This window comes from Sciurus carolinensis, chromosome 11 (genome assembly GCF_902686445.1).
Source record: "Sciurus carolinensis chromosome 11, mSciCar1.2, whole genome shotgun sequence".
In the NCBI taxonomy this organism is placed as follows: domain Eukaryota; kingdom Metazoa; phylum Chordata; class Mammalia; order Rodentia; family Sciuridae; genus Sciurus; species Sciurus carolinensis.
Window position 1 is genome coordinate 35,038,060 of NC_062223.1, and position 25,292 is coordinate 35,063,351.

The window sequence follows — 25,292 nt, forward strand, 5'->3', positions numbered from 1 at the left end:
GACATTTCAAGAAAGAATTTAAAAGCCAGGCATGGAGGTACCTGGTATCCCAGCTACTGGAGAGGCTGAGGCAGGAGGATCAGGAGGTTGAGACCAGCCTGGGCAACATATCAAGAGCCCCATCTTAGGGAAAAAAAAAAAAGGGAAAATTAAGATAAATCACAACACTGATTTTATAGAGAATAAGGAAGAACTAAAAATAACTTATACTATCAACCTAACCAAGAGACTGTGATATCATGAACATAAGTGGACTTACTAGCAGCTGGAATTGTAGAGTTTTTCTGAAAGAACAGTAAGGAATCTCATTTTAGAATTTCAATTTTGAAGCCATGTGTGCTGCTGTTAAGTAGAAACATCTTACAAATGTAGAAAGTGATGAATGGAAATTGAGATAATAGTGAAAGCTGGCAATAAGAGATTCAGAAAACACCCATCAAACAAATGACTAAAGTTATAAGAACTAAGGAGATCCAACTTATTTGCTTATTCACTCAGAGTACACACACTGTGGGGACATAAGGATAAGACAGAGACCTCGCCCATATGGTGACAGTCTACTGCAAGTTTATAATCTCCTAAAAATAATGTAGAAGGAGATAACAGAACCAAAGAGAAACTTGAATATCCATATTTAAGGGGTTGAATGTAAAGAAAATAAACCTCAAAGGAGACAGAAAAACAGCAATGAGAATAGTAGGGGAATAACCAAGATTTATGACAGTATTTCAGAAGCCAGGAGAAAGAAAAGGCAGCTAATCAATGGTTGAGTGTCATGGCCAGAGGAGAAAGAAAGGCTGACTGAGGAAGATCGGTGGGCTTGGTTTTAGATGAACAGCATCGGTATAACTTGGGCAGAAGAGAGGAAAGAGCTAGAGAACAAGCATTTCAAGGGGGAGCTGTTGTGAGGAAGGGGAGACTGGAGTGTACACAGCTAATTCCAGAGTCTTTTTTTTTTTTTTTTGGCAGTGCTGGGAACTGCACCCAGGGCCTTGGGCATGCTAAGCCTGTGCTCTGCCACTGAGCTGCACCCTCAATCCCAAATCTGTGCCTCAAAAGCAAAAACAAAACCAAGATATGTATAGTGTCAAGCAGGTTTTCTCAAAATGGTAATGGATATCATAGAGTTCCCTAGCTCTCTGGTTCGAGGATTAGATAAATGGTGAAGCTGATGGACAAGTACAGTCAAGGCTTTTTACAGAAGGAAATGATATCTGAAAACTAAATGCAACAACTTTACCTGCTGAGGGCCAAATGTCCGTTTCATTGCCTTATCTCCCAGGTTACAGTTATACCAATAATGACATTTCCATCAATAATATCATTTATCTTCAGCTTCTTTCCTGTGGTGCTGCCTGCCCTTGGGAACCTCGCTGGGTCCAAGACTGTGCCATGGGTCATCTAAGCTAGCCACTATATTTGGGCTGCAATGTTGCTCCTACAGCACCAACATGAGAACACCGCTGAACTTTATGTTCAGAGTGGTAATATATTTGTAAAATATGACATAAACAAATATATTAGTTATGAAAATTAAGAAGAGAATAAAGCTGGGATCCCACAAAGTCATCCCTGCAGAGTTATCCTGCTGATTCAACCCACATTTAAATGATGATATCCTCGGCATCGATCCGAAATACATTACTTTAAAAACAGAAGCAGCTGAAATAAGATCTGCTAAAATAAGAGGTTAGCTGGAAAAGCATAGCTTTGAAAGTACTGAGGTTATTGGTTCAAAACAGTTTTCAACTCATGTGACACAAGAATATCTGGGTTTTTACCAAACTACTGATTTGGGGGCTTCAAGGTTCTGATGAAGGGAATGACAGAAGGAAGGAGGTGCAAATGATTATCCTGTATCATGTGCACCCACTGACCTTCACAGCTCGACAGCGCAGTTCACCCTCGCCTCACCAAGCTGGGCGGCGTGGCTGCAGTACAGCTCTGCAGCCATGGATGGCACATGGCACCCCAAAGCAAGAGGTAGACTCCTGTCTTTCCTTGTCAACCGCACACACTGAAAGACAAGTGAAGTCCAGAGGGAAGAACCTGCTGATGGGGTTTATATGTACAGTGTTAGGACAGGGTGGAGGTGACAAGCTCCTGCATCTTGGATTCCCACTCGCAGCTACAGTCACTCTAATACACTGAATCAGAAGAGTTGACGTGATGAGGAGTCCATTCTTTGTAATACAATATTTCCAAGAAATGCAGTTTAAAATAAGTGCTACCTTAAAGGAGCTTCCACCCAAGACTGTAGCACCAGAAACAAATGCTCCTGTCCTATAAGAGCATAGAAAACAAATTCCCAAGCCTGACACCCAGCTGACCTCAGTGGTTAGCAGAGGTGCAAGCTCCACTAGCCTTCAGTCGACACCAGGATGCCCCTTCCTAAACCACTCCTGGAGGTGATCTGATCAAAATCCCGGCTCCCTAACTCTCCCTCCTGCACCCTCCACTGTGATCCGTGGCATTCCCATTCCGAAAAGAGCAAACTCGCCTACATCCTCAACCTGCGTGCTCTACAGAGTTCCCTCTTCCTCCTTGTCCCGATCCCTGGCTATGTCCCCAAAACTACATTCCCTGAAGCCCTCTCAAGTGGAAGGCCATCATGTCTCGTGATCCAGTGAATGGCAGAGCCAGGTTGGGGAGGATTCTCCTTCCTCTTTACTCCTCACACATTTTTCAGCTCATGTCATGGAATCTGTCTTTCTCTCTTCACCTCACCCTTGTCCCGGATAAACAAGAGCTAACTGGTCTCCATGTCTCCACTCCTGCTGCTGTTTTAATTCTAGTCCAGGTTCTGCACAGTAGCAACAGTGTCAAAAAGGGCACATCACTCTTCTGCTTAGTGTACCTTAACAGCTTCTTGATGAATTTAAAATAAAATTCTCTTTCTGGGGCTGGGGATATAGCTCAGTTGGTAGAGTGCTTGCCTTGAAAGCACAAGGCCCTGGGTTCAATCCCCAGCACCAAAACAAACAAACAAACAAAAAACCCCAACTCTTTCTGAGGTTCACGAGTCTCTCCCGACTTGACCCATTTTCACTTTCCCAATCTCATCACCCACTCTGCTCCCCATGCTGGCTCACTAGACTCCAAGGCACAGCCTCCTTTCCTTCCTTGAACACTCTAAGCTCTTTACTATCTAAACTAGACAGTCATCCTATGAAAATATGACCTGTGAAAGATGAGAAAATCACCAGAAGGGAAGAAATAGTCCTTAGAGTATGCCTAAGGAGAGAAAAAAGGTTACTATTAGGACAAGTTTTAACAAATGAAGTTTGAAGGCGGACTCCACACCTAATCATTCCACATACAGAAACACAATGAATCACTTGGGAAAAGGTTGTTCTCCTAAATCCCAAACTGTTGTTGGCAATATAAAACTGGGAGGTTCTTTGCAAAAAGTAATTATTCCTAGAGGATGTCAGGGCATGGATTCTAGGCTGAGACAAGGCCCTGAGGAAGTAAATGGTAATTTCAACTCCCAAAAAATCTCAAGTCTGAAGAAACTTAAGACCTATCAAGACACACCCACACACACTTATCTACCCACTCATACCCTCCAATGAGATAGCTCCAATGACATCTAATGAGACAGCCCTAGAGATAGCAGCTACAAAGCTCCATCACTATTTCTGACCCATAGACCACTTCACCCTCCTGAGATTCTATTATACTTCTTGGCCAAGAGAACCTTGGAGCTCATTTCACTGTTATTCTTTTCTTTTTTCAATTTCTGCTAAGCCACCATGGTATATACCATTTGCAACAGCTTAAAAATTCACTGATTACTGCAACAATTTTCATGGGAAAATTTTTTGATCACTCACATGAAGTGGCAACCAATTATCATTTCCATTTACAACAAGGAATAAATATAAAAGAGGCAGATAAGTGCTTTTTACCAACCTCATGGACAGAAACAGGAAACAGAACCTGATTTTCTAAATTTCACTAGGTGTTTCAAAAGGACCATGGTTATCAAGTTTCTTTCGAGTGTTTCTTGTGACACTGCAGAACAGATGCTGGGATCAGACGGTGGGATGGGAGACTGGGGTGCAGCAGCCGGGAGGCTGCTGCCTAACTGTGAAATGCTGCCCCAGTCTGGCTAATTCAGTATCCAGAGTTAAGCTATTCAGTACCTTATTATTTTGGATTTCAATATTCTAATTTTTTCTAAAGTCCAGGAAAAAATGTCAATATTTATGATCAGAGGTTTTTTCCTACTCCGTTCTTCCCAGCAGTGTGCAGAACACAAAACACAAAAGAAAAAGCAAGGGAGGCAGCAGGTCTCCACCGTCAGACCTGCTTTTACAACTGTCTTCTCTGGTGAGATGAACAGGGACCCTTCCTTCAGAAGGCTTGAGGGAGAGGAGCACTTGGAGAAAGGCCCAGTCTGCCCTGGCTCAATCACCTAGGGGTGGAGAGAAGCCTCTCACATTTACATACAAGACTTGGGTAAAAGAAAGAGCGCATCCAGGGTAATTTACTAGAAAAACAAGGCTTTTGGCATCTAAACCTCCAGTGCATCACAAACTTCCTGCTATTATCTAATAACCCCCCCACTCAGCCATCACTGTTTCCATGGTAACCGACAGAGAAATAGCAGCCTGCCAAATGGCTTTTGTAGTTCCTTTTCCAGTTTGTTCTTCTGTGTAGAATTAGTACTAGTTGGGAAAAGAACCAGGCTAATCTTTGCAAACAGGGACACGATGCAGTTTGAAAAGTACAAACAGGTTTGGAACAGGAAGTGTAGAAAAGCTCTCACAAACCTACCTCTACAAAATAAAAAAGGTGAACTGCAGTATATTTGGTAAGCCTGACCTTGGTCTTCAGGTGGGACAGTCTGGCAATAGGCAGGATATGGCTATGGTACTTTCACTCAGCCTCTGACTTGACTACACATGAGAAGGGATGCGGTAAATGACAGAACAAGATCAAACAAGTCTACTGGCCCCCAGGTATCTAATTATGATTAGAGGAAATGATAACTTTCTCTAAAATCGAAATAAATGAGCAAGAGTTTACAGACTTGGACACAGAAGAGTGAAAAAAGGATGGGTACCTTGAAGGAGTGAAATGTTTAACCCCAGGAATGATGTGTGCGAGAATCAGACTCAGTCAAATGCACAAATCAGGGGGTGCTGGTGCCTAGGAAACGAAGGTCACCTTCCCGTCTCAGCCTGCGGAGAAATCCTGCGGAGCTGCGGCAGCTCTCAGAAGATCAGTAGTTACAGAGATCTCGCTGCGCCTAACTGCAAAACCAACGGCTGCTGCAAGGGAGGAGGAGTTTGAATTTTTAAAAACTCAAGACTACTTTTCTTTGAAAGTAGCCCAAAACAAATTATTTTGTCTCAAAACTGCATATTTGCATGAAGTGCAGAGAATCTTGTGACTCCTCTGTCTGCTTCAGATGAGAAACTATGACTCAAGTCAAAGAGGTATGAGCTTCTTGAACAGGAATTTGGAAGGTTCCTTCCCACAACCTTTAAAGTACTCAAGTGTCTTGTTGACAGACATGACAATTACAACGTAAGGCAGCATTCTGTGATATGTTCCTAAGAGTTACAGAAAGTCAGACTCCCACAAATCCCACACAGAAGGTTAAACTAATTTACACTTTTGAATTTATGCTTTACCTTGGGTAGTATGAATCATGAGTTATGTTCCCAGAGCTATCACCTGAGTTTAGAGAGTAGACAGAGATTTTCAATAACCATTTCCCTTCAAAAGGATCATTAGAATAAGTTGAAGATGTACACCCTAATGGCTGCCAATTAAAGAAAGGCTCCTGCCCTACTACTTGAATGACATTGTGGAGCCCAGATTTTTGAGAATCTATTCATGAAACCTGAACATGTCTTTTCAAATACTTCAACTTGTGTCCTGCTTACCCAAGAATGAGCTTCTAATGCACATTCACTGATGTGTGATTACAATTTTCAATATATCAATTTCCCCATCTTAAACGAAAGAGAGAATTGAGAAGATACAAAAAAATTGCAACACATTCGATGAGAATTAGGACTAGGTCAGGAGCTGAAACTTCCTACAGTCAACAATCTGCAGTACTGACATCTTTATATTTCTTCTCAAACCCTTTCCTCAACAAAGCATTGTTTCAAGACTTCAACAAATTTTCTTATTTGTTAGAGTTACATTTTGATCAAATCAGCATCTATATCAGTGCAGATTCCTCGCTACAGGGAGACAATGAAGGGGCTTTTGAGTGTTTCATGGACTGCACTTTCACTGGTGTTTCTGAAAATAAACTCCAAGAAACCTAAGAAAAAGAGAACCTCAAAATGGCGGTCTTTCTCTTTGTTCTAAGTGATTGTCCACAGAAACAATGCTGCATGTGGTTTTAATGGTCTCTGTCCACCCATTAACCTGTCACATAACTTAAGTATATTACCAAGAAATAGCTATTGATTGCCATGTATTAGGTTTTTATATGAGAAAGTCAAGAGCTTCTACTGCCTGGAGAGGCGAAAGAAAGGGGTGTTTCTGGGCACCAGAATATTGTTAATGTTTACAAGTAGGAAACTGCTTGTAAGGTAAAACTAACTACCCAGAAGGCATACTTTAGGAATTTTTAAGCTCCATTCTATAAATAGGTCCCACATTTTTTCCCAACGGGGTGGTGGTAGTGACTATATGTGTGTAAAGAAATAGTGACTGAGTACTTAAATACTTAGCAACAAAGAAAATAACTGTGAAGCACTAAAGACAAGGATTATACTACAGATGACATTCCTGAAGCCTGTGTGCCAGTCAGAAGGCTGGCAGGACAGCTCCAGGAGGAAGGTGAGCCCAGCTCCTAGGACCATGCCTGGTATCATGATGGTGTTCCATGTGTCTAGCTTGAGAAGGTCTTAACTTAAATAATGAGACACAATGTTTCTTTGCAATTCATAAAGCAGCAATCTTATTAAGGGCAAGATGAATTCTTTACAAGTACGAATTTGGGATTTAACTAAGTAAGTGCCTGTGAACATAAACCATACCTAACAAGAATCCAGCAAAGGCTGGGTAGCCTGATTCTTAAGTGGCACTCCGAGCACATGGAGGCTGCTTGCCAGTGACAATATATAGGCTATTCAAGTGCTAAGGGAACAAACTGACAAGACACTGGCAAGAGATAATCCCCTGCCAACAATGACCAAAGTTTCTATGTAAACAAAAGCAAAGAAAAACTAATCAAGGGAAATTATACCAATAAAAGGTGCTTAATGGCATACATGAAGAATAACTCAATATGCTTCAAAATACCATGCATGGAAACCCAATACAGCCCAGGAAGGCAGCCCAGGGCCCCTTAATTGTATTCTTAGAGAAGTATATCTGATGAAGAACAGACTCAGCACTGAGTGACTAATGAGGATGTGGCCTAGATTAGGTCATATTCAAAATCAGCCTATTGGCCTCCACAGTTGACTGGGTCTGGTTTAATGTTGCAAGCTGAATAATCAGGAACCTTGGTTAAGAAAAGACACAAACCCTGGAAAGAGGACAATTTGGTGGAAGTTTACTCTTTTCTTAGAGTTCCAGCTATTTTTCTATCTTTGTCTTGAGGTTCTACACTTTTGATTTTAAAAAATTAGGGCTGGGGCTGGGGATACAGCTCAGTTGGTAGAGTGCTTGCCTCGCATGCACAAGGCCCTGGGTTCAATCCCTAAGATCAAAAAAAAAAAAAAGTAAAAAAAAAAAAAAAATTAATAGCCTTGGAATCAAATATCATGTAAGTTAGGTAAGAGCTGGATGAAAAACTGAAATCATTACACAGTTCAGTCACTGCTTTTCTACCTGAACTTAGACCATCACCTCTGATAATCTGGCTTCAGTTTCCCCTCTCTGAGAGAGTCCCAGGTTCATGTATCTTTCAGGAGAAGGCTAAGGAGGAACGAAGCTGCACATGACATTCTCACAGCACAAGGCCTGTGCTGTTGTGAAGAGCATGTAAAATGAAGGCTTCTTCGGGGACATCTTTCTTGAAGCTCTTTACTTCCCCTTCTTGCCCCCACTGGCTTGAGTTACCCTATAAGCCCTCCATCACAGCATTTATCACAACTGCAATTATTTGAATAATGAGCAGTATCCATCTACCCCCACTAATGATGTCCACGAGGACAGGAACTGCCAGTCCTTTCCTTCAGTGGAAATGAGCCCCTAATGCACAGGGAGTGTGGGCATTCCTGATGGATACATAAATGAATGAATGGGCACTTTGGAAACCAGAAGTTTACCATAGGCAAGCAATCAGTCGAAAATGTTTCATCAATAACACACATACTTCGATCCTCTGTATCTGCAGACAGCTTTTAGGAGCTCTGCTTTCTTCATAGAATCATAGGAGGCAGGGTGAGAATAAAAAGAAATACTTACAGGTGGGGGCTTCTTTCTCATCTCAAAAGTGCGGGTGGCACCAAAACTGAGCGAAGCAATGACAGGGCACCTCCCTAGTGAGGGTTCATCATCGCTGTGCCAGTCCACGCTGTCCTTCTCGTTCCGATACAGATTGCAGAGTAAGGAGTTGAAGGTGTGGCCAGTGTTCCCTTCGATGCGGTTCTTCAGGGTGCTCAGCACAGGATGCCACTGTAGTCGACAGGCCAAGGACAGGGCAGAGACAGTTACATAAGGCACAAGTTGGCAGCCACATGGAAAAACAGAAAAAAAGGGCAAAATCAGTCAAGTTATAAATAGGGGCATAGAATAAGCAAACCCCACGGAATGCAGTGAGCAGAAGGCAGGAAAAGTTGGTCTAATTCCTCCAATCATTTCAATTTTGAAGCAAGTTAACCTGTGGAATGTTATAAAAGTACTAAATTTGGTATAGCAATGTCAAGACGATCAGGGCCTGTCTACCCATCTCATCTTTCTCATGTTAAATACATGGCCCTCACCAAAAAGCAAATGTCAACAGTCCCTGTGGTAAGTTATTAGGGTGGCAAGTGAAGTTGATGTGCAGCCAAGTAGCACAGACCCAGAGAGAAGTCTGAGGAGGGAAAGAACTTTCCTGCCGGGTGCCCCTCTGTTCAATCTATTCTTATTTGATCCTCAAGGGTAGAGTTGTTTTTTTAAAAAAGACATTTAATACCTCGAGTGGCAAACTTCCTAAAACAGAATCTGAAAGGGACAAACATTCTTTTCTATACAAAAGGAATCATGACATGCTCTGAACATTGTAAGGGCTGTGAACTCCAGCAGACTTCATGGGATACCAAGCCCTGCCTCCTGTGCCCTGAGTTCACTGAGGTAGGTGGTATTTTGGACTGTCTGGCTACGCATTCCACAGGGAGCTGACTCCGGTGTGCAGCTGTACTTGGTAACTACCGTCAGCACAATTTGTATATGCTGGAATTCTGCATCTTCCAAAAATCTCAAGGGCTCTATAGATACCTTAGGACAGTGTTTTTCAAGCTTTATGCTATCAAAATTATTGAGGACCCAAAAAACCTTTGTTTACATGGGTTATTGCTATTGCTATGTACCATATTAAAACTGATGTGCTGGGAATACGGCTCAGTGGTAGAAAGTTTGCCTAGGATATGTGAGGTGCTGGGTTCAATTCCTAGCACCAGAAGAAGAAAGAAAGAGAAGGAAAAATTTAAATTATAGGTCAACTTTAAGTGCAATAACAAACCCATTGCATGTTAATATAAATATTCTGTTATAAATATAATTTGTAAGGCAAAAAAGTGTTTTTCAAATCTCTTTAATGTATAGAGGAGAGATAACTCTTCTTTTATGTTTCTGCACTCAATATGTTAAAATATACTGGTTTTGTTGAAGTGTATGAAAAAAATTAACTTCAAACAAATTTGTAGTTTATAGTCCTTTCAAATAACTGTAGACATTCAGTTGGGTGCAGTGGTGTGTACCTGTAATCCCAGTGGCTGGGGAGGCTGAGGCAGGAGGATTGCAAATTCAAAGCCAGCCTTAGCAATGGCAAGATGCTAAGTAACTCAGTGAGACCCTGTTTCTAAATCAAATACAAAATAGGGCTGGGGATGTGGCTCAGTGGTCGAGTGCCCCTGAGTTCAATCCCTGGTACCTAAATAAATAAATAATTGTAGGTGTTCTTCAATATTCCCTCAAAACTCAACAAGGGCTGAGCTCTTAAAGGTTAACATGTGGCATCTGAAACCATTTCAAATTTTTTGTATTCTTTTGCATTCAAACCCATTGGTCTAGCTTGTACTTTGAATGGAACCTTAACTCTTATGATTTTGTAACATCCCCCTGGGTCATATGAAAAATGTTAGTTCAACTGAGTTATATACATATCTTCTATACATTGAAACATTTCATTATATAACAACAAAAATCACATCCATTAATACTCTAACTGATCTCGTCAGAAAAGTCTAAGTAATGGACAGAGGTCAGGCTTAAAGTAATGGATACTAGTTTTTCGAAGTTCTAATTTTTGCTTCCAAGTTCAACTTCTATTAATAATAATAAATTCTGCCTGTTGTTTTCCTTGAAGTGACACTAACTTCATTCATTTATGATAAAATGGGTACTAAACACTCATGTCTGAATAACCAGTCTGTTTCTTCTTGTTCTTCTAAATAACAACAGTCCATGAAAAAAGCAGCTAGTTCAGCTTTTAGCTCACACAAACGCTCTCTGGTTTGTAGCAGAGGTTTCTTCCAACTAGTAGGAAGACATGTTCTCAAAGGCCAAGATTAAATAAAACTAACAATGTTTACTGCTTCATGAAGGAAAATTCTTAAATGAAGTCAGTATTTTTTTAAAATTTAAACTGGAAGTGCATGGTGGTAAAGAACACAATGACTGCTAGTACAGCTTGGTGACAATGCTTAATTCATGCTATGGTGCCACCAATTTTATTCACTAGCACTTTTGTGCCATCAGTGCAAATTCAACACAGTGCAAATATCGAATAGTCTTATATTATTTTAAAAATAATACTATTGTGGATACCCCCTAAAAGGTCTCACAGACTACCTTCCAGGGATCCACGGCTTCTACTTTAAGACTGTGACTTTGGAGAACTCCTCAAATGTCTGTGTACGTTTGGTAGTGACAGAACAGATGTTTGGCAAAGCGAACATTATTGAGTATCACCCATGGCTACTGTCAGGTAAAAGCGCCTGGGAAGCATATGTGAGCACCACTTGTTGACATGGAAACTATGGTTGAAGCTGGGAATCCTGTTGTGGTTATCAGCATTACATCCTAAGCACAACATTTTTAAAAAAAATAAACAGTGACAACAAACAAAACTTGGATCAATAAAACAAAAATGTTATTAAACTAACCAATGTTCAAGAGAAAAATTTCAAAGTAAAATTCCAAAAATAATGTCAGCAATCTGTAATTCCTGTTTATTTTACAGCTTTAAACTTATCTTCATGCCCTTCAGTTGATGAATGGATAAAGAAACTGTGGCATATTTATACAATGGAATATTACTCCGCAATGAAGAATGATAAAATTATGGCATCTGTAGGCAAATGGACGAAATTGGAGAATATCATGCTAAGTGAGATAAGCCAATCTCAAAAAACTAAAGGACGAATGATCTCGCTGATAAGTGGATGAGGACATATAATGGGGGTTGGGAGGGGTTAGCATTAAGTTTAGGGTTAGGTTTAGAGTTAGGCTAAGGAGAGCGGTAAGAATGAAGGAAAGAAGGACTGTATAGAGGGAAAAGAGGGGTGGGAGGGGTGGGGGGGAAGGGAAAAAAAATAAACATCATTACCCTATGTAAACGTTAAAAATAAATAAATAAACAAAAAAAACATCTTCATAGAGATAAAGATCAGATACTAGAACAAGAAAAAACAAGAATATAAAAGAGACAGGTAGTGTTTCTATAATGTGACTGTGAATCTAATTAGCACCTCCCTGATTTACTTAGGGGCTGAGCACTGTGATAACATCAAGTTTACATTACATTTTGAAGTGGGTATATATTTTTTTCTTGGTTATTTTTGGTAGTGAAGTAGAGAAAAAGGAAGAAAAACGGGGATAATGAACTAGAGGATGAATTTAGACTCTTTAACCAATACTCTATATACAGATTCTTCAGAACTGAATGTCTAAATTAAAATTCAGCGTCATCGCACTGTTCAGTGAAGACATTCTATCCTTAAAAGACATTTGAGAAAAAGAGTATGAGAAAACAAAAATCACAGAAGAAAAAGATTTCCAACAGTGTTTTGCAGAATCCTTGGTACCAGAGAGGTGGTTCTGAGTGGCATTCCCGGGCAGGCAATACTTGGATCTGGCTTACCTATTGGGTCCATGTAAGATTCACTTTGATCAAATCTTATAAAACAAATTTAAAACCTATGACTGAACCTGCCTCTTCTCTATGGGATATTAAGCTTGAGGTAATGATGATTTTAAAATTAAACAAGTACCCCAACATGCACACTTGTTGTGAATCCTCCTTTAAAAAAAAAAAAAAAAAAAAAAAAACAAACAGAGAAAGAGGCAACTCTTGATTTTGTTCAAGATAGTATATAAATAAACTAAATCTATTAGCAATAAACACAGAAATTTCAGATTAAAGAATTCTAATTTGACAATCTTAATGTCCAACAAAAGGGGCTTGCTTGAATGTTATGGAATGTTATGTGGCTTTTAAATACGATGAAGAAGAATATTTAATGGCACTAAAGCATGTTAATGATATATAGCTAAATGAAACATAATTGATCTTATTTTTATAGGAAATTCCTTTACATATCTTTGTCTAAAGTAAAAAAGACTGGAACTAAAACACCAGGTGGGAAAAAATTTTAAAAAAAAATTTAGTACTCTCCTTTATGTTATTTGCAATTTCTATATTTTGCATAATAAGCACATATTACTTACATTAAAAAAAAAAGTTCCCAGAATGAAAGGCAATAAGAAACTTTATTCAGCAAATCTCATATGACCCATTAACTCTAAAACGGTGCCTCTTACTGTGGCCAGTTATGCCCCAGCTGATGTGCGGCAACGTCTGGAGTCATTTTTGGTTGTCATAATGGTGCGAGAGGAACCACTGGAGGTCGTACTCAGTACAGCCCAGCACCAAAGAACTATCCAGTCCAAAATGTCAGCAGCACTGAGGTTGATAAATCCTGTTCTAAAAGATTAACTGAAAGACCTTCTTCCTCACAGCCTGTTCAATCCCCAACTTCTGTTGTGGCTGTGGACAAGAAGGTAATTAATTCTGACAGAAACAAGGGCAGTGGTCTATGCTGAACTGAACTAATTCAAGTCTCTCCATTTTTCCAAATCAACCTCAGATACAAAGGGTCTCAAGACTTCCCTAGGTCACATTCTAAATACAGCCCTAGGAACCAAAGCATACCTCTTTTGTAAAAAATATCCCAGGCAATGTTTTATCTGTGAACATTTTAGTAAAGTGGTGGTTTGTGTTTACATATTACTAGAAGTTCCAAAATGTGTCACATTCCTGTGTATCCAAATACCCCAAGCAAAACTCCATTTTCTTCAGTCTATTTCAATAAAGCATAACATTATTTGCCAAAGGCAAGATTCCAGGAACTAAACAGGAAGCTATTTCTTGGATCTTAATTCTATCTGCTGGACGAGCTTAATTTATAGTCTAAAATATCTTTGTCTACTGTCATGGAAATTTTTAAAAAACAAAAAAAACAGCAAAAACAGGCCAAAGTGGTAATAAGTTGGAAGTCTGAGAAATATAGGCATAAAGTTAACAAAAACAAAAAACAAAAGCCAGATTTTTTTTTTTTTTTTTTTTTTTCACAAATAGCAAAGGAGTCTGAGAAATAGAAAAAGACATTCTGACCTCACCGGCTAGTCATAAGGATGTAGCCACACAACAAATGTGTACCAGGGTGTACACAGAAGGGTCACAGCCAAAAAGCTTGGGGAAGGAAGGTATCAGAAGAAATAGTCCATGTTCTGAAATCCTGCACTCCAGTGCCAGTTTACTCTATTCCAGTTTCTGCTCATCCTGAGCTCATTTATAGATCAAGGATGACAAGCACAAAGTCTCAATGTTCAAACCCAGAGGATTTTATGAACTAGGAACCCTCATGTACCTTTGCAAAATAGTTTACTGTTACTCTATAGTTCTCAAAACTTACAACATATAGTCTATAAAATCACACCAATATTTCAACATACGTGAGGATTTGGTTCCATAGTGATTCTTGAATAAGTGTACGGAAGTTCTCCATACCATGCTGTAAGTCTTGGTTGCGGATAAGTTATATCTAAGAGAGAAAATACAGGGGCTCTTGAGATGGTTTAGTGCTATTCAAGGTGTACCTACTGTGCAGCAACTCTATGCCTTGCAATGTGAAAGCAGTCAGGAGAAACACAAAGGAAGAGAGGGATGGACTCTGACCCAGGTTCCTCCTTCATGGACATATTGGGATTTGGCAAGTAGGATAGGTAGGGCTAGTAAGGAAGAAAAGACGAGAGAAGACATGCTGGCAGAAACAGCCTGAACAAAGGCTCTGCAATGAGAACGTATGACTTGTTTGTTTTGGTGATGATAAAAGCAAGAGTCTCAAAAGACAGTAATGAAGCCTGGGCCCTTGAAAGCAGGAGTTTGTGGGCGCCAATGCCCATGTGAGAAACAAGACAAAGCATTCACTCCCGTGTTCAACAGTGCATAAGCCCTTCTGATTCCAAATGAAGGAAAAGTGTTCTGACCAACTATACCATGTAGCTGGTTTTAGCCAGAAGTTTTTGATGTATGAATTTATTTAAAGAGGAAGTTATCTATAGATCTGCTCTTTTTCCCAGAACTAATATCAGTTTCAACCACAATAAGAACAAAACTAAGCAGCAGCAGCACTGGGGATGCAACTCACCAGTAAAGTGTATGCTCAGCACGTGCAAAATCCTGAGTTTAAGCCTCAGTGCCAAATAAGCAAATGAGGCAGTCGACCTTTGCAAAGGCCAACTTACTATGTACCAGGCATTCAGTTAAGCATTTATCATGCATTATCTCATTTCATTAACACAACCACCATATAAGATATTATTATTAGCTCAGTTTTAAAGCTATGAAAACCAAGGATTAGAGAGTTACTTAACTAAAATTTGCTTAAAATTAACAATTACTTTGAATGACAGATCAAGTATGTAACCAAAGCCTTGCTATAGAAACTCCTGGGATTTGGGAGTAGACTGCCCCCTAAAAGTCGACTCCTATTCTGATGTGTGAATAACAAAAATGAAATTGGGACACACTGCCTCTTTCTTTACAGAAAATTTATTCACACAATGTGCCAGGAAGGAAACACAATGCTAGGGCACAGAGGACGCTAGAGCACAGATGACCCCCAGTGACCATCTGTGGCATAACAGGCAGCTTTGGCTAGTGGATGCCAACAGAGGAAGAAGCAGGCTCCAGGTCAGGTAATAAATTCTGCTTCAACTTCACAAGTTCAGTGAGCACTGATGCTGAAACTAGAAGAAACTGACTCTTCTGGTCAAAGTCAAATGAGAATAAAAAGTCAGTAAGAATAAATGGGAAGAAAAAAAAAATGTTCAAGGCTTGAAGCTACCAAAAAAAAAAAAAAAAAAAGGAAAAGAATGTATGTCAAATAGGATCAGAAAAAAGAAAACTCTGGAACCTTCCAAGAAGAAAGAAGGAAGCTGGCATTACAGGAAGTAAGAGGTAGTAAATAAACACCAAGGGAGTGTGACAGTCACAGTGCAGCCAACCCAGCCTCCTCTGGCTCCTTCCACTCTCACCATGTCCTCCCTGATCTCTGGGCCTTCACCAGAGTTTCTTCTTTCCCTGTCCCCTGTGGCTAGCTACTTCCAGCTCCTCCTCGGGGTGTCTGGTCAACTCTGTTTAAGACTGGCTGTGGTGAGCAGAGGCAGTGGTCATGGAGAACATGCTGAGGGAGACCAGGCAGCGTCCCTGCAGTCTCGCAAATCTGCTTACCCTCTCTGATGCCCATCCTCTGTTTCCAGAGGACATCACGACAAAGCTGTTGCAACATCCAGTCAGCTTCTTTCAAGTCAATGAAGCCGGGATACAAGCACACCCTTGATGCAGAAAGAACTGCTATTAGCTAAAGAACATGGAAAAGAAGGATGTCTAACCCTGAGCAGAATGTTCACCTAGACCCTCCCTCCTGTGGGCAGATGAAGTCATTTTGCCACTCCAAAGTAAGTAAAGGCTAATTATCGTCCAGGTCACAATGCTCCAGATGTTAAATAAACTCCTTCCATGTTATGCCAAATGAAGGACAAGGGATGCACAAGAGCTTTTACAGACTGTCATTCAAATACAACTCAGAATTTGAATACTACCAAGTAATACCAAGAATTTAAGAGCCAGAAATTATCAGCATGGCTTTTAACTATGAAACCTTGGGTAAGTTAGTCAACTCTCCTGAACCTTGGTTTTTCTCATCTGTAATCAAAGATGACAGGCATCTCATAAAGTCACTGTCAAGAGTAAAAAGAAAAAATAATAAATGCCTGGAGCTGGGTTAGTTTAACAACTGGTGGTCTCCTGAGACACTATGACAACTGTAGGGTAAGACAGAGATCATTACGACTACATGGAAATAAACAGATACAAATGAGGACACTTTATCTCACTGAATACATGCTTATCTTAACAATGCCAATTTAGCTCAAAAACATTTTGTGTATCTTTCCAAAGAAATGGTTCTGAAAGTCCATGGAACATTCTCTTGAAGAGCAAATCTTCACTCTGAAGATGCATTCCATTATTTAAAATTCACCTGAAGCCATTACCAAGTTAAAAATGAGCTGTAACCAAAATAATACAACTGGTTCTGGGTAGCTGTTAACCTTGCTTAAAAAGGGGAGGTTCCGAGCAGGGTTATAAGGAGGACAGTACCAAGGAACTTTTTAGAGACTTCAAAGTCTAGCAAAAGATCTTTCTAAGCAACTCACTTGGATGCATAAGCTCTGATATATTTGTTTTAAATGTCTCATTAATTTAATAGTAACATTTAGTATACTTACACATTATGGTGAGGTTTTCAAAATGTTTTTAAAATAATGGCTAATGCCTAATATACATTTTAACTACTGAAATCCACCCTAATGTAGCAATATAACATGATATGTAATACTATATAATTAGTATTTGTAAGTAATTCACAAAAAATAGTACAATGATAATACAATGCAGCACTCGCAGGCCAGAAGCAAAGGATAGACTAGACACAACTCTAATATGAAATTACTACACCGCAATAAAAGGACTTAATCTCTCCAGGCTTCACTTCCTCATCTGAGAAGCTAGGATAGTAACAGTTACTATAGGACAGAGAGGTTATGAAAATATTTTCACACTAGAATATTATATAAAAAGGAGATATTAACAAATTCTTATTCCCCAAGAATTTAAGGTGTAGAAAGTACAAATCTATTTCAGATAAGGAGTACGCTGTTTTAACAGATTATAACTTGGTGATATTTATAGGCCCTCTCAAGTTAGGATTCACTTACCTAGATACACCTGAGGGTGCCAGGCTGATTTCATACACACCCTCCCTGCTAAAGAAACAAAAGAAACAGGTGTGAGTATGAAGCAAAAAATACACTCCACCCAGGGGAAGGACTGCCCTTTGGAGTTCTCAAAGTCTGGCTCACTAAAATCACGTAACCATGAGAGCACTATGACTATGAGGGAGGCGTAACTCCCATCTTCTTCTACCACTGAGATAAGCAGCAAGGTGGTGGAACATCCATAACAGCATGACAAGTAGAGCCCTGACAGGGTCAGGCCATGGAGACAAAAGTGGAATAAAATAAATTCTCATTCTCCTCTTTCATATTCCACTGCACACAGGGTTGTCAATAGAGACAAAGGCATGGGGTATCTCCTCTTTGGAGAATTTGGAATAGGGGTGCATTTACATTTGGTAAATAACTAGCATATCTCAGGGTTATGTGCTTCTGTGCTTTTAAAGACACACATTAATGAGGTTTCTCCCCTGAGTAAATTCCTTTAATGGCTCCCCAAAATTGGCTTCAAGGTCTTTATGATCTAACTCCTTCTCTGACAGCTCCCACAGACTCATCGTCCTCTAACAATCAACCGTTAGAATATGCTGAATGAACACGTCACTACATTTCCAGGCCCATGCAAGCTGGAAGGCGTCCCTGACACCCAGCATCCCTAACCCAACCCATCTTCAGCTTGGTTGCAATGGAGGATTCTAATTTACCTTCAAAAATCTCACTGTCTCTAAACAATTCCTGACCTTAAATCCAGGCAAATACTGCTACCCATCTCATCCTGTGTACTAAGAGACCTCACATACATGTCTACTGTTTTACCATATACAAGATTACAATTTGTTTACAAGTCTATTTCATTTTGAAATGGGGATGACAGTCCCCTTAGGGAGAAGGAATGGGTTGGTATAGTTTCCCACTGCCTGCACACAGCAGACGGGTGATAAAATTTACTGAATTTAATCAAATGTGAAAAAGGACAGAAATATTGCAGATGTGCAAGGTGTGAGGTCCGTGAGAAAAGCAGCACAGTCTGGACAAGTCCATCGATCAAGGCAACCGCGTCGGATCCTTCTTACAGAGAATGGCCTCCCTCTAGCTTCCATCTTGCGTCCCCGCGGTGTGTGCGCCTAATCTCAAGGGGTCTGCCAGAGAACCCCTAAGCACCAACCCTAGTCCCTAGCGCGATCCCATTTCAGCTCCGACAAGATGAAAGAAACATTCATGAACCAGGAAAAACTCGCCAAACTGCAGGCACAAATGTGCATTGGTGGGAAAGGAACTGCTCACAGAAAGAAAAAAGTGGTTCATAGAACAGCTACAGCAGATGACAAAAAACTTCAGTTCTCCTTAAAGAAGTTAGGGGTAAACATCTCTGGTATCGAAGAGGTGAATATGTTTACAAAACAAGGAACAGTGATTCACTTTAACAACCCTAAAATTCAGGCATCTCTGGCAGCAAATGCTTTCACCATTACAGGCCATACTGAGACGAAGCAACTGACAGAAATGCTACCCAGCATCTTAAACCAGCTTGATGCAGACAGTCTGACTAGTTTAAGGAGACTGGCTGAAGCTCTGCCCAATCTGTGGATGGAAAAGCACCACTTGCTACTGGAGAGGATAATGATGATGAAGTTCCAGATCTTGTGCAGAATTTTGATTAGGCTTCTAAGAATGAGGCAAAGTGAACTGATCAACGTCTGAAGAAGATAAACTTGAAGAAGTAAACGGAGTTGCTATTTTATATTGACTGCTTTTTAAAATTGTTTTGTTTATGGATCTGATAAAATATAGATCTCTAATATTTTTAAGCCCAAACCACTTGGACACTGCAGCTCTTTTCAGTTTTTGCTTATACACAATTTATTCTTTGCAGCGAATTAAGCTGAAGAAGCCTGGGAATAAAGTTTGAAACAAAGGTTAATAAAATTCTTTGCCTAGTTTAAAAAAAAAAAAAAAAAGAAAATGTACAAAGGGACAGCTCTTAATATCACTGTTCATGATCTCGACCTCTTATAGACCCTGTGAGCCAAAAATACAGACATAGTTATCATCTATACAGTAATTACTACCTTTCTATGAATTAGCTACATAATTTCCTGGTATGTGAGCATGAATACAAGTTTTAATGTGATATATTTTGGCCTGCATTTAGAAACTGGCTCACTCTAAATATGGAACCCACGTCTGAATATTAAAAAAAAATTTTTTTTGCATAGCTTTAGGTAACCAGAATTAACAAACCCTATGGCAAACAGGAATGGATTCTGCCGTCTTTCTCTTGACTAGCAAACTGACAACGACCTATTTTTTTTTCAGCCTGAATGTCCCATTTGTAATGGGTTTTATGGTTTTGCTTATTCACTTTATAATCAATGAAGGAAATGTCACACAAATTTTTTTTAAATCAAAGACTATTAGAACCAGACTAAGCCTTAAGTAACATACAGTCCAAATCCCTAATTTTACAGACAAGGAAACTAAAATCCAGAGAGATGGAAAGAACTAAGGATTAGCTATAAAGTTAACTAGTGGCAAAGCCAGGACTAGACACTTTCCTTGAAAGTACATTGACATTTGTGTTGGTTTCAAATTCTTCTATGACATACAAGCAAACCTGAAAATAGCCCAACAGCATAGCAGATGGCTCATGGGTAAGAACATACATCTAAAGCTAATTTGCTAGAATAAAAGGAGAGGTTTTACTGACAATTTATTTATATCAGATGGAAACTGAGAAGCAGGAAAGAAGTCAAAGTATCTCTCCCCAATTTTGGATAAGAATCATTTTTGACACAGATCAATACAAGAGGAATATTTAGTATCATTTAAATTGCTATGAAACAATCATGTGGTTTTAATAAATGGGCTGTAAGGTCATCTAGACTGCCAGCAGCTCTCTTAAGCACAACTAGTAAGATGGTACTTCAAGGCTTCTCAAAAAGCCATATTCAGATGACTCAGGAAAAATTCCCCCATCTTTATCAAGAGTTGTTTTAGCTTACTGTCTGCAGATATCAGTGAAATACAGCCAGGAAATCTATACCAGAATCAAAATTTAATGTTCTGAGGTCTTGTTGCATTTTCCATACCATCAGCAGATTCAGAAAGTCTTCCCAAAAGATCAAGTTCAAAGACATCTGAGATAGGAACATCCCAGCCTAAAATCAAGCCTAAAATCAAGACATTCTCATCCAGCTGGAAAATTCAGGGAGAGGAAAAGATCCCAGGTTCTCCCTTTCACTGTGGGCAACAATTACAAGCAGACAGCACGTTACTTACTCAATCACGCGTGGTTCTGGAGCTCTACGCACTACCTGCAAGGAAACAGGCAGATGTTAATCCTGGAGTGATTCCTAATCCCCAAGAACACTCACTTACCATATCTTCTCATTTCTGGTAAAAAAAAAAAAAAACAGGTTTACAACTATCCCTTTTTTATTTCCACCTCTCACTACCCCATCAGAGACCCTCAATTCCACTCTTCCAAGAACAGCCTTTGCTAGCACACAGAAAAATACAATTAATCAACTTTCCCCCTGGCCAACAATTAATCAACTTTCCCCCTGGCCAACAACTCTGGAAAAACCTTCTTTACATAAAGGAGATTTAAAACACACACACACACACACACACACACACACACACTAAAATAAGGACATTTGATAACTATTTATGCAATAATTACTACAGCAAGATGTCTGATTTTTTAACTATTTTCCCGCATATTATTAAAGAGTGACGACTGGGGATATAGAACACTTGCCTCACATGTGTTCTACATTCAATCCTCAGCACAGCAAAAAAGTAAATAAAAGAAACAAAAAAAATAGAACCTACTCCTTTTTTAGAAGAGAATGAGGCATTTTGCTATAATAAATGAAATTTCAATTCAATTCCAAAGACATCTACTGCAACATCACTGGAGACAGCATGGTTTAGGATTTTGAGAACTTCTATCACCCAAGCAAGCCCGAGTCAAGGCATAAGCTCTACCATCTACTAATGGTACAGTTTCCCTGCCAAAAAAAGGGAATAATATATGACCACAAACTGAGGCAGAATACAAAGAATCTTCAGACATACGAGGGAACTGAAATATTTCACATTTCATAATTATTATAGATCTTTTGCTCTGCTATTCATAGTAAATTTATTCAGTCACTATTGAGTACCTACTATGTTTGTTACTGTTGAAGAAATAAGAATTTACCTGCTGGGGTTCTCTGAACACAAACTCTCTGTCAGATAGATGATGCTCCTTGTTCCTCCAGGTCTGACCAGAAGTCTGATGGAGATGGCTCCTAGCAGTGGTAGCTGAAATTGGAGAACGCTTTAAGCCAAGGAAAAGTCTGTTCTCATAAACTTCTACTGGGTAAGAACCAATAAAACCCACTTGGAGATGATATCTATGATATCAAAAATCAACTGGTAAAGTCAATAGAAGACCTCAGCACATTGTGAAAGGCTTGAGGGTATTGACTAAATAAGAGGAACACTAAAGACCCACCTTCAGTTCATCATAAAATCAGACAAAATGTCAGCTATATTTTAAATAATTCCTTAATATCAGTTGAAATGGGAGTTTATTATAAGCCAAAAGGATATACAAAAAAAAAGGAGGATGACAGTTGTCTACATCCGTGAACACCTCCCCGGAGTCCTACAGGCTCTTGCCTGGCTGCACAGTCGCTGGGCTCTGGGCCGGTGCAGCCCAGGCTCCCTGCACTCGGGCTCGCCTTCTTTTATCCTCCATGTTGACCAAAAAGGTTTCTGCTCTGAGCTCTCAGATGATTTCATTCCTGATACAAACCACACGATGATAGCTGTTAATAGAAGGAAAAAAAAAGCACTTTTAGGATTGTGAAAGCTTGGCCTATTAAGGGGTAATTATAATCCTTTCAGGGAAAAGAGATGGCTCAATAACAATCAGGGCTTCTACATATATCCACTTCTGTCATCACAACCTCTCAACCGAGGAGTCTAAGTCACTTGAGACTGCTGGCTTATCCTTTGGAAGCCTGTCATAGTACTTTTCTTTCTTTCACAGTGCGTACTAAGAAATTCTAAAACCAGGAGCTATCATAAATTACACAACATAAGGAAGCTGTAATACTCCCATTGACCCCTACATGGACATTGAGAAATAGGCTCAGATTCAGTTTCCAAGTGCATTTCCATATCCATTATCAGTGGCTGTATCAAACTTCCCTGGAAGCTTATTAAAAGCACCTACAGGCCAGATGCAGTGGAGCATGCCATAATCTTAGCAGCCAGGGAGGCTGAGGTAGAAGGATCACAAGTTCAAAGCCAGCCTCAGCAACTTAGTGGGAGCCCTAAGCAACTTAGAAAGATGCTATCTCAAAATAAAAAATAAAAAATGGACTGGGGATTGGTTCAGTGGTTTAGTGCCCCTGGGTTCAATCTGCAGTACCAAAAATGAAAACAAAACAAAACAACACAACACCCATGGCAGATCAACCTGGAGGATTTCATGCTATGTGAATATGACAGGCACAGAAAGACAAATATTGATGTAGAATCTAAAAAAGTCAAGCTCACAGAAATAAAGAGCAGAATGGTGATTATTAGTGGCTAGGGGACCGGGATAGAAGTGGGATGAAAGATATTGGTCAAAGGGTACAAAATTTCAGTCAGACAAAAGGAGTGCCAGTGATCTAATGCACGGAATGGTCACTAGAGTAAATACCAATGCACTGTATATTTCAAAATTGCTAAGAGTCTATTTTAAATGTTCTCACCATAGAAATGATAAGTATGTCAGGTGATGAATTTGTTTATTAGCCTGACTTGATCTATAATGTAAACATATATTGAAACATCACAATGTACCAATTATCATTAGTCAATTAAAAATAAAATTAAAATTAGGGCACAATGGTGTGCAACTGTAATTCTAATTACTCAGGAGGCTAAGGCAGGAGGATAAGCAAGTTCAAAGCCAGTTCTGGGAAACTCAGCAAGATTCTGTTTTAAAATAAAGGCAGGGAGGGGGTGCTAGAGATGTAATTTAGTGGTAGAGCACCACCAGGTTCAATCTCCAGGATGGCCAGGCATGGTAGCACATACCTGTAATCACAATAGTTTGAGAGGGTGAGGCAGGAGGATCACAAGTTCAAAGCCAGCCTCTGCAACTTAGCGAGACAGAGCAACTTAGCAAGATCCTGTCTCTAAATAAAATATTTTTTAAAAGGGCTGGGGATGTGCTCGGTGGTTAAGCACCCCGGGGTTCAATCCCCGGTATCAAACAAAACAAAACAAAAACAAAAACTCCAGTATGTTAAATAAAATTAAAATAGCTATGGCCTGCCTCTAGAAAATCTGATTTAGGATAGATAAAAGTATTTTTCTTTATGAAAAACAGTGTAAATAATATGCCAGTATGTATGACTGAGTGACCTACCCAAAGTTATTCAGGAAATTAACAGGGGGTAGATTAATATTAAAATTTCATTAAGTTCCAGTCTTTAGCTAATTGAAAAATCTACCTCATAATAGCTAGTAATACTGTCTTGATATTTTTGCCAATAAAATTTAACCCATTGTACAGAAGCATTCACAGTAATAAAAAATGAAAACAAAGACAACCAGGCCACATGTTCTGAATCTACGACCCACTTCTTTATGGGTCTTGAAAAGGTTCATATCTCAAGTTCTCAAAAGTAACAAGTTAATTTTATAGCTTGTTTAGCTTACAGGTTCCCAGGTCCCACGCTCCAGAACTTCTGATTCAAAAGAGCTGAGCTGGGCCCAGTAGTCTTATGTTTAACAATTTCTCCTAGATGACAAAAATCACATACTATCATTTAACAGGTAGGTGGACGATAGAGGCTGCCATTTGACCAAAGGAGTACAAGACATAATTAAAACCAGTTCTCCAGTCCCACAAGATGTATGCCCCTGATTGGCATTTTCTCTGAATTAAGGTCTTAAAATCTTAACACCACAACTAGGTATCATCCCCAAAGGGGCCATGGCCTGCTCACCATCCGTGCATACGGAAGCTGTTCTTTGTCAGGGGTCAACTGTTGAAAATCCACATTCCAGGTCCCCAATCCCAGGTTCACTCCATTTGTAGAGTCCCAAATCTGTCTGTTAACCAAGGCCACCCTCCACCCCGGGATTCTTTATGCAGATAAAGCTCAAGAATCCTACTGCAGTGAAAAGAACAAGAACTCTGGGGCCTGCCAGGCTCGCTTTCAAACCACATCTGTCAATGCCAGTTGCATAACCTGTGGCAGATGACTGCACCCTTCTGAGCCCGTTTCGTCCTCAATAAACAGAGAAATCGATACCTCCCTTTCGGATGGGGTGCGGACCAAGCGAGCCTAGCAGGCGAAAGCCTTGTCCTGGGTAAGGGTTAGTTCCTTTCCTTCATTTAGACCCTCCTCCTCCTGAAGGAGGCCCAGGATGTGGCCTTAGGGGTCGCCCAGTAATGGCCCTCACATCCCCAGCCCGGGGAACCCAGCGGAAAGTTCGAGGAGCGCACCTGCGGGCGGAGCCGGGCTCAGAGGTCCAAATTTGCTCCGCCTAAAAGCAGCCCCAAGGTGTTCGACCCTCCGCCGCCTGTGGCTCGGGGAACCTTAAGAGTGAAGCACCGACTCCGGCATCTACCAACCACAGGACGCGGCCTCACGCACTTCCTCCAGACGTCACGGGCCACCGCGGCCGTTTCCGGTACCCGGCCTGGAGTCCGGGTAGCCCCACATGCCCTGCGCCTGGAGGGCCCAGTCGCAGAAGAGGCTGAACCGAATTGGAGCTGAGGGCAGGGATTGCGGGTGCTT

General features: G+C 40.2%; 1 protein-coding gene and 1 pseudogene across 2 annotated transcripts in view; one reads left to right on the forward strand and one right to left on the reverse strand.

Annotated features, from left to right (window-relative positions):
• The window catches only part of Alkbh3 (alkB homolog 3, alpha-ketoglutarate dependent dioxygenase), a 34,710-nt gene extending 9,582 nt beyond the window's left edge, over positions 1-25,128 (reverse strand). Inside the window, exons 1-8 of one of the 2 annotated variants that reach the window (XM_047518670.1) lie at positions 24,998-25,128; positions 22,165-22,313; positions 21,701-21,804; positions 20,770-20,804; positions 17,473-17,517; positions 15,926-16,029; positions 14,146-14,234; positions 8,392-8,601 (exon numbers count right to left, since the gene is read on the reverse strand). In XM_047518670.1, the coding sequence (XP_047374626.1) occupies positions 8,392-8,601; positions 14,146-14,234; positions 15,926-16,029; positions 17,473-17,517; positions 20,770-20,804; positions 21,701-21,804; positions 22,165-22,243 (666 nt within the window). In that variant the 5' untranslated portion in view covers positions 22,244-22,313; positions 24,998-25,128. Of the gene's footprint in view, positions 1-8,391; positions 8,602-14,145; positions 14,235-15,925; positions 16,030-17,472; positions 17,521-20,769; positions 20,805-21,700; positions 21,805-22,164; positions 22,314-24,997 lie in introns of both variants that reach the window. The other variant, XM_047518669.1, reaches the window with a different exon arrangement.
• On the forward strand, positions 18,694-19,175 carry LOC124958340 (transcription factor BTF3-like; annotated as a pseudogene).
• Positions 25,129-25,292: the final 164 nt, after the last annotated feature.